The 12,369-nt window shown below is 33.6% G+C and overlaps 2 protein-coding genes across 2 annotated transcripts in view; both read left to right on the top strand.

The window, feature by feature from the left end:
• The window catches only part of LOC107665964 (alpha-1,6-mannosylglycoprotein 6-beta-N-acetylglucosaminyltransferase B-like), a 101,369-nt gene extending 95,524 nt beyond the window's left edge, over positions 1-5,845 (top strand). Inside the window, exons 11-12 of the mRNA XM_016457052.1 lie at positions 5,553-5,684; positions 5,803-5,845. Coding sequence (XP_016312538.1) covers positions 5,553-5,684; positions 5,803-5,845 — 175 coding nt within the window. The remainder of the gene's footprint in view (positions 1-5,552; positions 5,685-5,802) is intronic.
• Positions 5,846-10,591: 4,746 nt separating this feature from the next.
• LOC107665960 (alpha-1,6-mannosylglycoprotein 6-beta-N-acetylglucosaminyltransferase B-like) overlaps positions 10,592-12,369 on the top strand; it is a 14,834-nt gene continuing 13,056 nt past the window's right edge. Inside the window, exon 1 of the mRNA XM_016457038.1 lies at positions 10,592-10,706. Coding sequence (XP_016312524.1) covers positions 10,599-10,706 — 108 coding nt within the window. The 5' untranslated portion in view covers positions 10,592-10,598. The remainder of the gene's footprint in view (positions 10,707-12,369) is intronic.

The following is a 12,369-nucleotide window of genomic DNA, read 5'->3' as shown; positions in this document are numbered from 1 at the left end:
GTCAAAGGTTGAGGAATGAAACAGACGAATCATTGTAATTTAGGAATAGAATCACATTGGTGTTAGAATCGTGTTCGCGATCTTTTACGATGTATTAAATTAAAGTGCTTTCATGTTGGTGGTGACACCTTTCTTGCAACATTAGCTATCACAGATATTATTAGCTTTGTTGTTTTCTGATCGCAAATGTAGCCAAACTTTGGAGCGCTTAGATTAGCGAGCAAGGTCCTGGCAGATCGCGAGGTCCGGTCCTCACAGATGAAGAAAAAAAAGCGCAGCGGCATCTAAATTTTAATTTGACAACAAGTATCCGATTCCTGACCTTAAGTATCCAATTCTGGAATCGTAATCGATTTTTGATTCCCAAACCTAGTCTGCACAAAGTAGATTAAACCTGTACATACACATCAAAATCACTATTTTCATTGCAACTAACAGTATCCCATATTCTTTCAGCTATGCATTCTAGGGTCCATTTGCTTTCTGTTTGACAGTCTTTAAGTAACAGATTTCTGAAGATCTGACTAATGCTAAAGCAGATCTGAAGAATGATTCAGCTTTAGCTGTTCTCTCATGACCAGGAAAATCAATATTGCTTTAGATGAATAATCACAAAACTGCTTAAGGACCATCTACATTTGTAAACTTCAGAGCTCTGACTCTCCTCTCACACTGTTTGAATGTGCTCTGACTAATTATGTGTGGAAAAAGGCAGTAAATTAAGAAAACTTACAAGTATATTTATTAACACAATTTATTTATTACTTTATTTTTATTTATTTTTATTACTTTTTTATTTTTTTTATTTTACATATTTTGTTTGTGACAATATAACTACTTATAATAGATTTTGCAGGTCCTTATGAAGTTAGCAGCCATTGGCCGTAACTCTTCTATGTTTAATTGACAAAGGTTTCAAAGTTTGAGGAAACAATTTTCAAACTGTGCCTTGCCAAGCTGCAAGCTACCCATACAGGAAATGAACACTGATATAATGAACTTTATTGATATAATCTTATTAGAGCAGCAGAATATATTTCAAAAGTTGCTGTTCCCATGGAAACATTAATGGTTCTCAATGTGACTGCATACTGCCATGAAGCATTTTGATTGACAGGTCTCAAACTACTGTATATTATAGTATACTGTACACTATATGCAAGTATTTTACAATACGTATTGTATACAGTGTTGGGGAATAACTAGTTACATGTAACAGAGTTATGTGATTTAATTACAAAATAAATGTAACTGTAATCTGTTACAGTAACTGAGAAAAAAATAAATAAATTGCAGTTACTTGTGAAAATGTTAACGATTACAAAGGGGGTTGCATCTGAATATTTTCACACACATACAGATTTGATTGATTTCTTTACCAAAATGCATTGACTGTTCTAAAATATGAGACACCAATGTTTCAGGAGTTTAGGACAGATAATAGGGCACATGCTTATTTGATAACTTTTATTTCCTATTTGGATTTAAGTATATGCTTTATTTTTTTAAGATTAACTTTTGTTTCCTTAAGGCATTGTTAAATGCCAGTGTTTCCTTTCATAGCTGTGCAAAGATTTGATTTCAAAAACGGTATCATAGCTATTAAACTACATACTGATATGATTTTAAATCTACATATAACCTGATCTCAGTGTAAAAATAATTGCTAAAGTCTGATTTTGTGGTGGTTGTTCCATAATCTTAATTCAAGTGATGAAGGATTTTGAGAAGTCTGTCAGTAATCAGTGTTGAGTACTGTAAGGATAACCATGCCTGCTATAAATGTGTGAAAATGATGAACAGTTGAAAACATTTGTTAGAAATTTAGAAAAGTAATCAAGTGTAATCAGTTACATTACTTTAAAATACAGTAATTGAAATAGTTACACTACCTATTACATTTTAAGTAGGGTAACTTGTAATCTGTAACCTATTACATTTCCAAAGTAACCTTCCCAACACTGACTGTATAAGATTTATTTATTTATTTAAATACTATAATCATAGTAACACATGTTATATTACCATTGTTAGGTTTCCATTACATTAAGTTCAGTGCTTCATGGAGTGAGCAGATTATTCACTTAAGATTTTATTTTTTTTACTTTAAAACAAAGTTTGTCAGGTTTGTGGAAGCCTGTTTCCACCATTGAATAAAAAAAAATATATACTTTTTTCCTCAGAACTGCAAGTTCATATCTTACAAATCAGTTTATATCACACAGTTCTTAGAAAACAGACAGAATTGCGAGATGTAAAAAAGTTAGAAATGTGAGATAAAAAGTTACCTTTTTTTATTATTACTATTCAGTAGTAGAAAAGTGCTTCCATACATGTTTCATCTGGAAGCTTGTCTATTTTTTACACATATAGAGAAAATGATTGTGAAATAGCTCCAGAAGCAAGGCTGCTGAGAAAGTGGGTTGTCACTGGTGTGCTGTATAGCTGTTTAAAGAGAGTATGCTTTCATGACTATGTTTCTTAATTCACCCAAAAATGAAAATTCTTAAATTATTTATTCACTCTCATGTTGTTCCAAATCTATAAGACTTTGGTGACAAATTAAGATATTTTTACAGAAATCTGAGAGGTTTCTGTCTCTCCATTGAAAGACCAGGTAACCAAAACTTAGAAGATCCAAAAAAGCAATAAAGGCATCAAAAAAATGATAAATTTTAATGAATTCATATTTGAATAAAAGGTGAAATTAAGTCTCTTCATTATAAAAAAAGTGATTCTTTCCACAAGACTTGGATTAAACCATTCAATTCACATGGATTAATTTAAGAAGCCTTTTCAGCTTTTTGGATCTTCTGCGTTCTTGGATCTTTTAAGTTCATCTACACATATTATGTCAGCTTACATGTATTTGAGCCCCTTTGCAAACCAATTTGAATGAGTTGCTTGGACCCAGTAACCTGGTTTATGCAAGAGACCACCTCACTTACAGAGCTGACATTTATAGAACCAACGATTTGCAGACCAGGATCAAAAAAACCTTTACCAGTGCCTGAGGATTTGCATAAATTAACTGAGCATTGGTTAAGAAAAAAAGGTATTTCCAGTATTGTCTATTAAACCCCGGGTGTTACGGTTAAAGGCACTCGCATTTTGACATTTCAGATCGAAATAAGATCAAAAACCTTCGGGGTTCGGAAATGAATTTTAACGGAGCCCAACCTGCATGAGATTGTGATGCGTTTATTGCTCTTTTTCCATTTTCTGTAGATGAAAGATGTGGGTGGCTGAAACCAGCCCAGAATTCATAATGAAATATCAGAAGCCAGTTTAGCAGCAGGTCTTTGGTGGTTTACACATTTTCTGCTGAAGCATCTGCTCACAAACACCAGCGGCTTTGGATTTGGCAGTTCAAGTATCCCTGGAGGAGAATCCCAGAGAAACTCTCCCAACTGACAAATGATCTCCTGCAGAGACGAGGTGCTCTCCTCACAGTCACCTGCTGTGTGCGAGTGTGTGTGATCTAGATGATGAATCACACTAAATTTAGCCCTGAAGCCTCATGTTTGGTGTCCCCCAAATTATTATTATTTTATTTATATTTTTATTTTATTTTATTTTTTAAATATTTTATTTTTTTAAAGAAATGCCTAAATAAAGAACTGACCCTTGAGACATTTTGCACACTTTTAAAAATAGGACTTTTTACAGAAATAATATACTTTAAAGAAAAAAGAAAAAAAACTCTGTTTTCCCCAGACACCTAATTGCATGTATTTTACAATTAAATAAAAAAAGTATTAGAGAAAACAGGTTCAACTAATATTAAAATGCAATTAGTTGCACCATTTTCTTGGTATTTTATTTCATAATTACTTTTGTTGTCTGAAATATGGTTAAAGTCTGTCATATGTACTGTTGAGCATATATATTAAATTAAACGATATTTGAATGTAATTTATATTGAAACGTACGTCATGCATTTTTATATTTTACACAACACAACAGAAACCGAACAGTATTTATATCATTTTTTACCTCTAATACACCACTATGTCCAACTGCCTTGAGCCAGGACACAGGAGCCATTTCCTAAAGTCAGGAAATGATGGTATTTTAAAATATTTTCAGATTTTAGGAGTCATGAGGTGTAGTCTGATTATGTGATTACTAAGAATATCTACTCTATATTCAGTCATATATCATTGCATATTTAATCCCATTAATGAGATTGATATCTAAAATGGAAAGAGATTTAATGACTTCAATTTCACTGTGTTCCTCACACAAAGATATCACATGGCCTCAGAAGACTTGGAAATTAAAAGCACCACAGCGGTAGTCCATTTGACTTGTGCATTGGAAGTCAAATGATCTACCGCTGTGGTGCTTTTCATTTTGGAGCCTGTCAGCCCCTGGTTACCATTTACTTTAATTTTATGAAAAATATAGAGCAGTTTGAACAATCAGCAAAACATCTCCACATGTGTTGCATGGAAGAAAAAAAACAAAGCCACAGAGGTTACTGTCTTTAATGGGGAAATTAATGGAAAGCATTCCACTAATGTGTATAATCACATTTACAAGACGCACATCGTTTTGTTTGGTGGAATGGGATGTGTGAGAATATTAGCTTGTCTGTGCATCACCACACAACAACAACAAAAAATCAACACAATTGAGGGTATAGTGAAAAAAGCACTTTTGTTTTTCGGTCTAGGTGCCACATCCGCGTGATCGACACCTTCGGCACGGAGCCGGCGTACAATAATGAGGAGTACTCCACACTGCATGGATACAGGACCAACTGGGGTTACTGGAACCTCAACTGCAAACAATACATGACCATGTTCCGTAAGTCTATGACTGCTTATTACTGGCTGCATCATGACACTATCGTCTTGTTAGAGCTGCCTCACAGCAGAATTTGGCTTTGGCTCATATTTGAAATGTTGGTAACTCTTTAGAATTACACATTTGTAATAATGAAGTTGCAATTTAATACATTTAAAACATTAACATTAAATGTAATATCAAATAACACACTACAGTTTAAAATTGTCAAGTACTTTACATTTGGTTTAGTTCAATCAAAATAACTGTACTTTAAAGCAGAAAAAGGACATTATCAAAACATAATGATTTAAAATATACTTTAAATGTTTTAGTTTGAAATTATTACAAAGTCAGTCATAAAAGTGTACTCTCTTTAAATACGCATAAGCATCCTTTTTGCATTAATAATATATTATCTGCAAATACAGTTTTACTTTTACATTTACACTACAAGGTTTCCTTCAGTACAATTAAGCACACTGCAAGGTTTCTGAAGACATTGCATGTCATGTTGCAAAAGGGTTAAAAGTGTACATGCAAGAAATCCTAAAATTAATGCACAAAATGTAAATGAAATCCACAGAATCACTCAGAGATCTATATTGTATCACAGCAAGTAAATATGAGTTGTTATACATAAAAAAGCAGAGCAATGAAATGTTCACGCAATGTTGATGTTGATTAGTGCCCTTACATTTTCAAATGAAACTTGCACCACTGCTTTAGTGTGTAAAAGCTTGTTCTCTCTTCACTTTTAGGTCACTTGGCGTACCTCCAGGTAGAGGAAGCTGTCCTCTGACTGGCCCGTTGCCCTTTGACCTTATCTATACAGACTACCATGGCCTGCAGCAGATGAAACAGCACATGGGCCTTTCCTTTAGACAGCACAGGTCAGTTTGAGTCTATCTTCTAAAAGCTGAGCTTCTGAACATCTGGCTTCTAACCATAAAGACATTTCTTTGTGTGACCTTTTGAAAAAGTTACAAAACTTTAATTTTGATTCCATAGGGGCTTTAAGCTGCCGTATCATATGCTTTATAATGGATTCTGAGTCTTTATTGACTTGGTCACGACAGCAATCTCACTGTGAGTTCTCAGTCTCTTCCATCAGTGAGTTCAATAATGAATAGAGATGAACTCGTACATAAAACACTGATGAGTACAGCATAATACTTCAGAAATGTACCTCATAAATAATGGATAATATTTGTGTCTCATTGCTCACACCAAGACCGCCACATGCATAATGTATTAAAATTATTGGAAGATCAATTAGGGACCATTTCTCATTTGTCAGTTGTAAAATACAGTATGGCTCTGTATTTCAGTCTGGGAGAGAATACGACGGATTTGTCTTTTGTGTAATAAATCAACCCTGTAGGATTCAGTCTCATGTTTTATTGCACTGCAATGTTTACAGCGGTCCAAGTCTGAATGCTATTGCTCTTTCCAAGTGTCACAAAATGAGAAATAATTTAATAATCTTCACATTGCTATTTTCATACAATTACAAAACTCTATAGTTGTGCTAAATTAGACACTTACTTGCGATGACATAAAAATATAGATAACATTGATATAAAAAGCAGTTAGCAGAACTTTAGAGTGTTTTTTGACCTACTTAAAAGGACATAAGCACAATTTTATATGTATTTACAAAATGAATTTGTCATGGTTTAATAAAATACAAGCATTTTTGGTAAACCTTATTTTAAGGTGTCCTTGTTACACATATTACATGTACTTACTATCATAATAACAATTCATTAGCAATATAATTTAGGGAACACATATTCACTATTAACTAAGGGTTTTCCCTCAATAACCTTCTAATTTGCTGTTTATTGATAGAAAGTAAGGTAGTTGTTGAAATAGTTATGTTAAGCTATTGAATAGGGTTGAAGGGTCTTAGAATAGTTTAGTGACACTATTCTTGTATTCGTGCCAGATAAATACTGCTGTATTCATTTCTATGTAATGTGCTACATAGTAACACAGATACGAAAGTTTGGTTACACTTAATTGTAAGATGTCCATGTTACAGTGTAATTGTAAATTTAAGTGTTGCGGGTAACACTTTATTTTAAGGTGTCCTTGTTACACATATTTTATGTTGTAATATGGATGTGAAACACTTCAATTCACTTTATTTAAAGTATATAAAAACTATATAATGAATAATTTGTTTTATTTGATAATGTTTACTTGATTATGGTGTTAAAATTTAGTTCCTAAAAACAATTGTGATTTTGTTTTTGCTTGTTAATTTATTACTACATGCCATTGTTTTAGTTTAATTTGTAAACATGGTATCAAAATGAGTAGAATCATGAAATCTCTCTCATGTTGGTATACTGAAATTTTGACATTGTGACAATGTTAGGTTTTAAATATTAGTACCCTTGAGCATAATTTTTGTCATTATATGTTTAATAGACATACTTTATGCAGTGATTTCCTAATGGTTTCTCAGGAAACCAGAATGTTTTCTTTTAATTCCGATTACCTAAAAAAATTATTTATTTATTTTTTCCAAAATTTATTTATTGCAAATTAGATTTAGGGGCGATCAGAATGCCCTCAAAATTGAATTAGACTGCACGGTGAATATTTCCAGCTATCAGATAAATGCAGTACAGCGATGCCAGATATTATGAGATCCTAAAAGCATCACAAGCTGTCAAAATAAGCCCAATAAGCTGTTTGTGATGAAAAGCTCCAACAACAGTTTATTTCATTTTGGCAACAGATAAGTGATAAATATAGGATTTAAGAAACAATGGCATATTTATGTAATGTTTGATGCATTTGGACAAAGTTGCTAAACCAAATGGATTACATTCTGAGGTGTATATATCTAAAAATCCTAATGCATCCTATTTGTTTTTTTGTTTGTTTGTTTTTTTACAGAGTACACATTATAAACCAGTATGCAAATATCTAAGACTGGAATTGCGAGCTGGAAAAAGATCTAGCTTTGCTAGTGCTTTTCTGACAGCTACATAACTGCAGTATAATATAGTCAGAATAGTCGCTGGACCAGTTTGCAGGTGGTTGTTTCACCGCATGCAAAGTCTGCAAATTTGACTGTGTTATATCGGGGATGCGTTTCCATACAAAACATGGCATAATTCAGGAAAATGAAAATGCTGTGCTCGTTTTTCTCTGTTAGAATAGAATATTGATTTAAAAAAGACATTTATACTGTTACAAAAGATTTTGATTTAAAATAAATTGCTCTTTTGAACTTTCTATTCATCAAAGAATCTTGAAAAATATATGTTTCCACAAAAATATTAATATTGAAAACAAGAAATGTTTCTTGAGCAGCAGATCTGCATATTATAGAATGATTTCTGCAGCACGATGTGAAACTGACGACTTGAGCAGTGGCTAAAATATTTTTAAATAAAATATAGAAAATATTACTGTTTTTACTGTATTTATGATCAAGTAAATACATCCTCGGTGAGCATAAAAGACATCAAAACAAAACATAAAAAAAATATTGGGTAACACTTTTTTTAAGGTGTCCTTGTTACACATATTACATGTACTTACTATCATAATAACAATTCATTAGCAATATAATTGCATAATTACATGCAAGTAACCCTAATCCTAACCCTAACCATATAGTAAGTGCATGTAGTTAATTGATATTACTCAGTACTTAAATGTATAATTAAACTGCAACAAGGACACCTTAAAATAAAGTGTAACCGTGCTGAATAATATTAATTAAAAACATTTAAATCTTACTATATGATTAGTGTTAGGAATAGGGTTTGCTTTATTGTTAGTTGCATATAATTATACAGTTATTAATATAGTAAGTACATGTAACATGTAACAAAGACAGCATAAAATTAAGTGTTACCAAAACTATTGTTTCTACCAAGTATAGTTTAGTTATCTATTTATTATTAGTAGCTTGTACTGTGGCTAACTTCTTTATGAAAGGGCTGAGTATCTTGTAGCTGCCCTAATGCGTTTATCAGGCTGCATTATAAAAGTCTTTTAGTAATCACAGCATCGAAAAGGAGAACAGTGAGCACGACTGGGTGAGTGTTTTGTTTGGGTAGCAGATGCTATAGGCGCAGAGCATCTGTAAGCAGGAGAAGAGCAGCAGATGTTGTCAGAGCTGGAGAGTGTTTGTGTCTGTGCAGCATATGCACAAATCTGCATCTCTACACTGCAACTGCTCCTCATTTCAATATATTAACAACAATAGATATTTTACCTCAGATCATGAACCAACACATGTATTCCATAACAAAGATGGTATCAGTCACTCACTCACAAAAATGGTTCAGTCCATTCACATTTGAATCATCTATTTTCCGTGTCCACTTTTCTTTTCTTCACACTCGGCATGTTTTTGCTGTCACATCGTATCTACACTGGATGCGACGAAGCATTGCAAATCATTTGAACTTTGTGTCAGTACGTTATAAATAGAACGAGTCAGCAGTTTGCTGTCGGGATTTGTCGTGCCACGCTGCATCCAGTGTAGACAGCATCACTGATTATAATGGGTTCTGTTGTATCTTGTTGCGTCGCGCTGCGCCGCACCGCTCGCGTTCGGTGTAGACACTTACATCGTAGTTAATGTCGCTTTCTGATGCTGCGTTGGAATTTTCATGCCACATTATTTGAAATTAGCGCTGGCCAAACATTTTTCTCTCACGGGCCGGATGTAACCCGCGGGCCGCTTATTGAGGTGTATAATAATGTTTTTTTTTTAGTTTTTCTTCTCCCCCCGCCCCCCTCAAACAGTTAGACCGTTCTTGAACTATGTTCAGTGGAGTCAAACCTTTAGCAGCCATCAGAACTAATTTTCTTATACAAAACCAAAACATTTTCTGTACATTGTATGTCTGTGTATAAATATTATATATTAATCAAAATTAAATTTCAGAAATGAAACACTTCACCCATAGACAAAGAATTTTAAAATGGTTATGGACATAATCCCTAGGTTGTGTGTATGTGTAATTCGTACTGAATGAATGAATGAACAGAGCTGGGTAGATTATCGATTACTAATTACAGATTACATGATGAAAACTGTAGTTAGTAATGTAATCTAGGTTACTCATTTTAGGTAATATATTCTATTTTTTAGATGACTTTTATCTAACTTGTTTTTGTTTTTGTTTTTTTTATGAATGATTATGCATGATTTACTGCCAGTGTGTGAATATGTAAATATGTAATCCATAAAAGTATCTGTAATTATTCTAATTAATGTAAACTCTAATTGCGAGTACTTGATTTTTAAAATATGATTACGTAATCCAGATTACATGTGAACAGTTACTACCCAGCTCTGTGAATGAATGAATGAATGAATGAATTAATTAAATAATTAATTCATGAAAGCACGAGTGAGCAAACAAACTAACATTTTCTTAGGTAAATGCTGTTGTTTTTAATTAATGTTTTTAATTACATTATATAAATTTGTGTTTATGAACTGTTGAAAACTAACATTTACTTGACACCATTTGCTTTTTCAATCCACGTTCTTGTTCTTACTTTGCATAACATTTTAAAAGAAACAAAAAGTAAAAATGTATAGATGTTATATGGGCTTCTTGTTTCATTTTATTTTTTAATCATACGAATCACAATTCTTCTGTTTACATACCTTACATTCAGCAATCAAACTGAAATGTTATGGGCATTCATGAAATGATTCTGTTTGCTGCTTCTCTTTGCAACATTCAAAATGAATGTAGTGGTCTCATTGCAATGCACTTTTTTTTTTCTCCGCAGCACACACTCCTGATAACTCATTCATGGGTTTTGTGACCGAGGAACTAAACCAGACTGAACGATTCAAAATAAAGAGGGACAAAGTCAACAACATGGCTGTGGTTTACGGCAAAGAAGCCAGTATGTGGAAGGTAAGAACGTATATGTCCAATAACAGCCTGTCAAAGCAGTGCTTTTCCCAATGGTTAACAGAAACAGCAGAATTAGCAGAATTTTGACACTTTTCTACAGTATGTACCGCCAGCCTTGCTCAGCATTTGAAAGCACTGTGGCGTCGCTGCTATAGACTTGCTTTCAGTCTGTGTAACTGTCAGAACATACAGAGATTGATTGCCTGGCTCCTATCATGGCTTGTTGGGCACACTGATTGCGCTAAAGTGGCGTTTGGATGTGCTGACAGCAAATAACATCAGGCTGCTTTAACACGCTTCAAAGCAGGATGAAAGCAAACATTCTGCAGCATCGAGAGAGACAGGCTGTGAACATCGCTGGAGGAAACTGCGCCCACCCGTCCTCCAACAAAATAAATAAATAAACCTTGACAAGTAGCAGACTTTAATCAGAAAGTGTGTTCAAACCGCCGGGCGTTTGGGAGCAGAAATTGGTTTTGATGAGAGTAAAATGTACCCCGGGAGCCGCGAAAAGCTCAGAGTCTTTGAAGAATGAAGTCTCCACGTTTAACCTGAATGTTTGACTGCCATTTTTAACACTGTATTCTTCAGCGCCGTGTTATTGTGTCTCTGTGCTGCTTGAGGTGTGCATTGCCGTGTATGTTTTGTTTGACAGGTTGCTATTTAAAAGCTATCTGTGCTATGGAGTCCCTAAACACTGACAGTTCCCTCCGGGCCAAATGGCAGCCCACTCTCTCTCATTGTGCATGTGTCACTCAGCCCAGTGCTACAAATGTACGCTTAGAGATTGGAAAGACAATCATCGCCCCTTTGTCCGCTGGTTTTCCCCCTTCTAATTTATTTTTTGGTCTCTTGTCGACCGTCTTGGCTCACTTACAGCTCCAAGTCAGAGCGTGACAATCATTTCATCAGTTTAAGGGTGAGAAGGGTTCTCACGGTCATTGGAAAACCTGAACATACCAGAGACTTCACTTGACCTGGAAAAGTCTTGGAAATTAATAAAATATTAAAGTAACTTACAGTAAATATAAATTTTTAGTAGTTTAGCTCTAAAACTTTTTTTAACTTTTTTGAGAACAATTTAAATATATACAGTGGGTACGGAAAGTTGCAATATAACAAAGAGTGAAAAATTGAAGGGGGTCTGAATACTTTCCGTACCCACTGTATATATATATATGTGTGTATATATATCATGAATGACTACAGAAGTCATGGAAATTCATTGGTCAAAAGGCATGGATACCTTAAATATGTAAAGGCCAATTAAAGACTACATTCAAACAGAACCTATAAAATAAAGCAGCAAATCATAAATAAACAAATACATACATATAATACATATTATTCCATTTTGCAACTCACTAGTCCAGAATCCCTCTTGGTAAAACTGTGGGTTAAACATAACATAACACAACTTGATTGATTGTTTTTTCTTTTCTTTTTTTTACCTCTTGCACTAAAATACATCAGAAAGTCATGGGAATGCAACTATTATTACTTACTAAAATATCTAAAATATAATGAGTGTGAGTCTTAAGTATTTGCACTTCTTTGCAAAAGACTGCATCTATTTGTACAGTAAATAGATTCATATTCTGAAATATTATTACTTTTTTCTATTTGAATATATTTGTCAATGTTGAAAACATTTATGTTGGAT

This window comes from Sinocyclocheilus anshuiensis, unplaced genomic scaffold (assembly GCF_001515605.1).
Source record: "Sinocyclocheilus anshuiensis isolate Anshui unplaced genomic scaffold, SAMN03320099.WGS_v1.1 scaffold229, whole genome shotgun sequence".
Taxonomy (NCBI): Eukaryota; Metazoa; Chordata; class Actinopteri; order Cypriniformes; family Cyprinidae; genus Sinocyclocheilus; species Sinocyclocheilus anshuiensis.
This window is presented reverse-complemented; position numbering and strand designations above follow the sequence as displayed.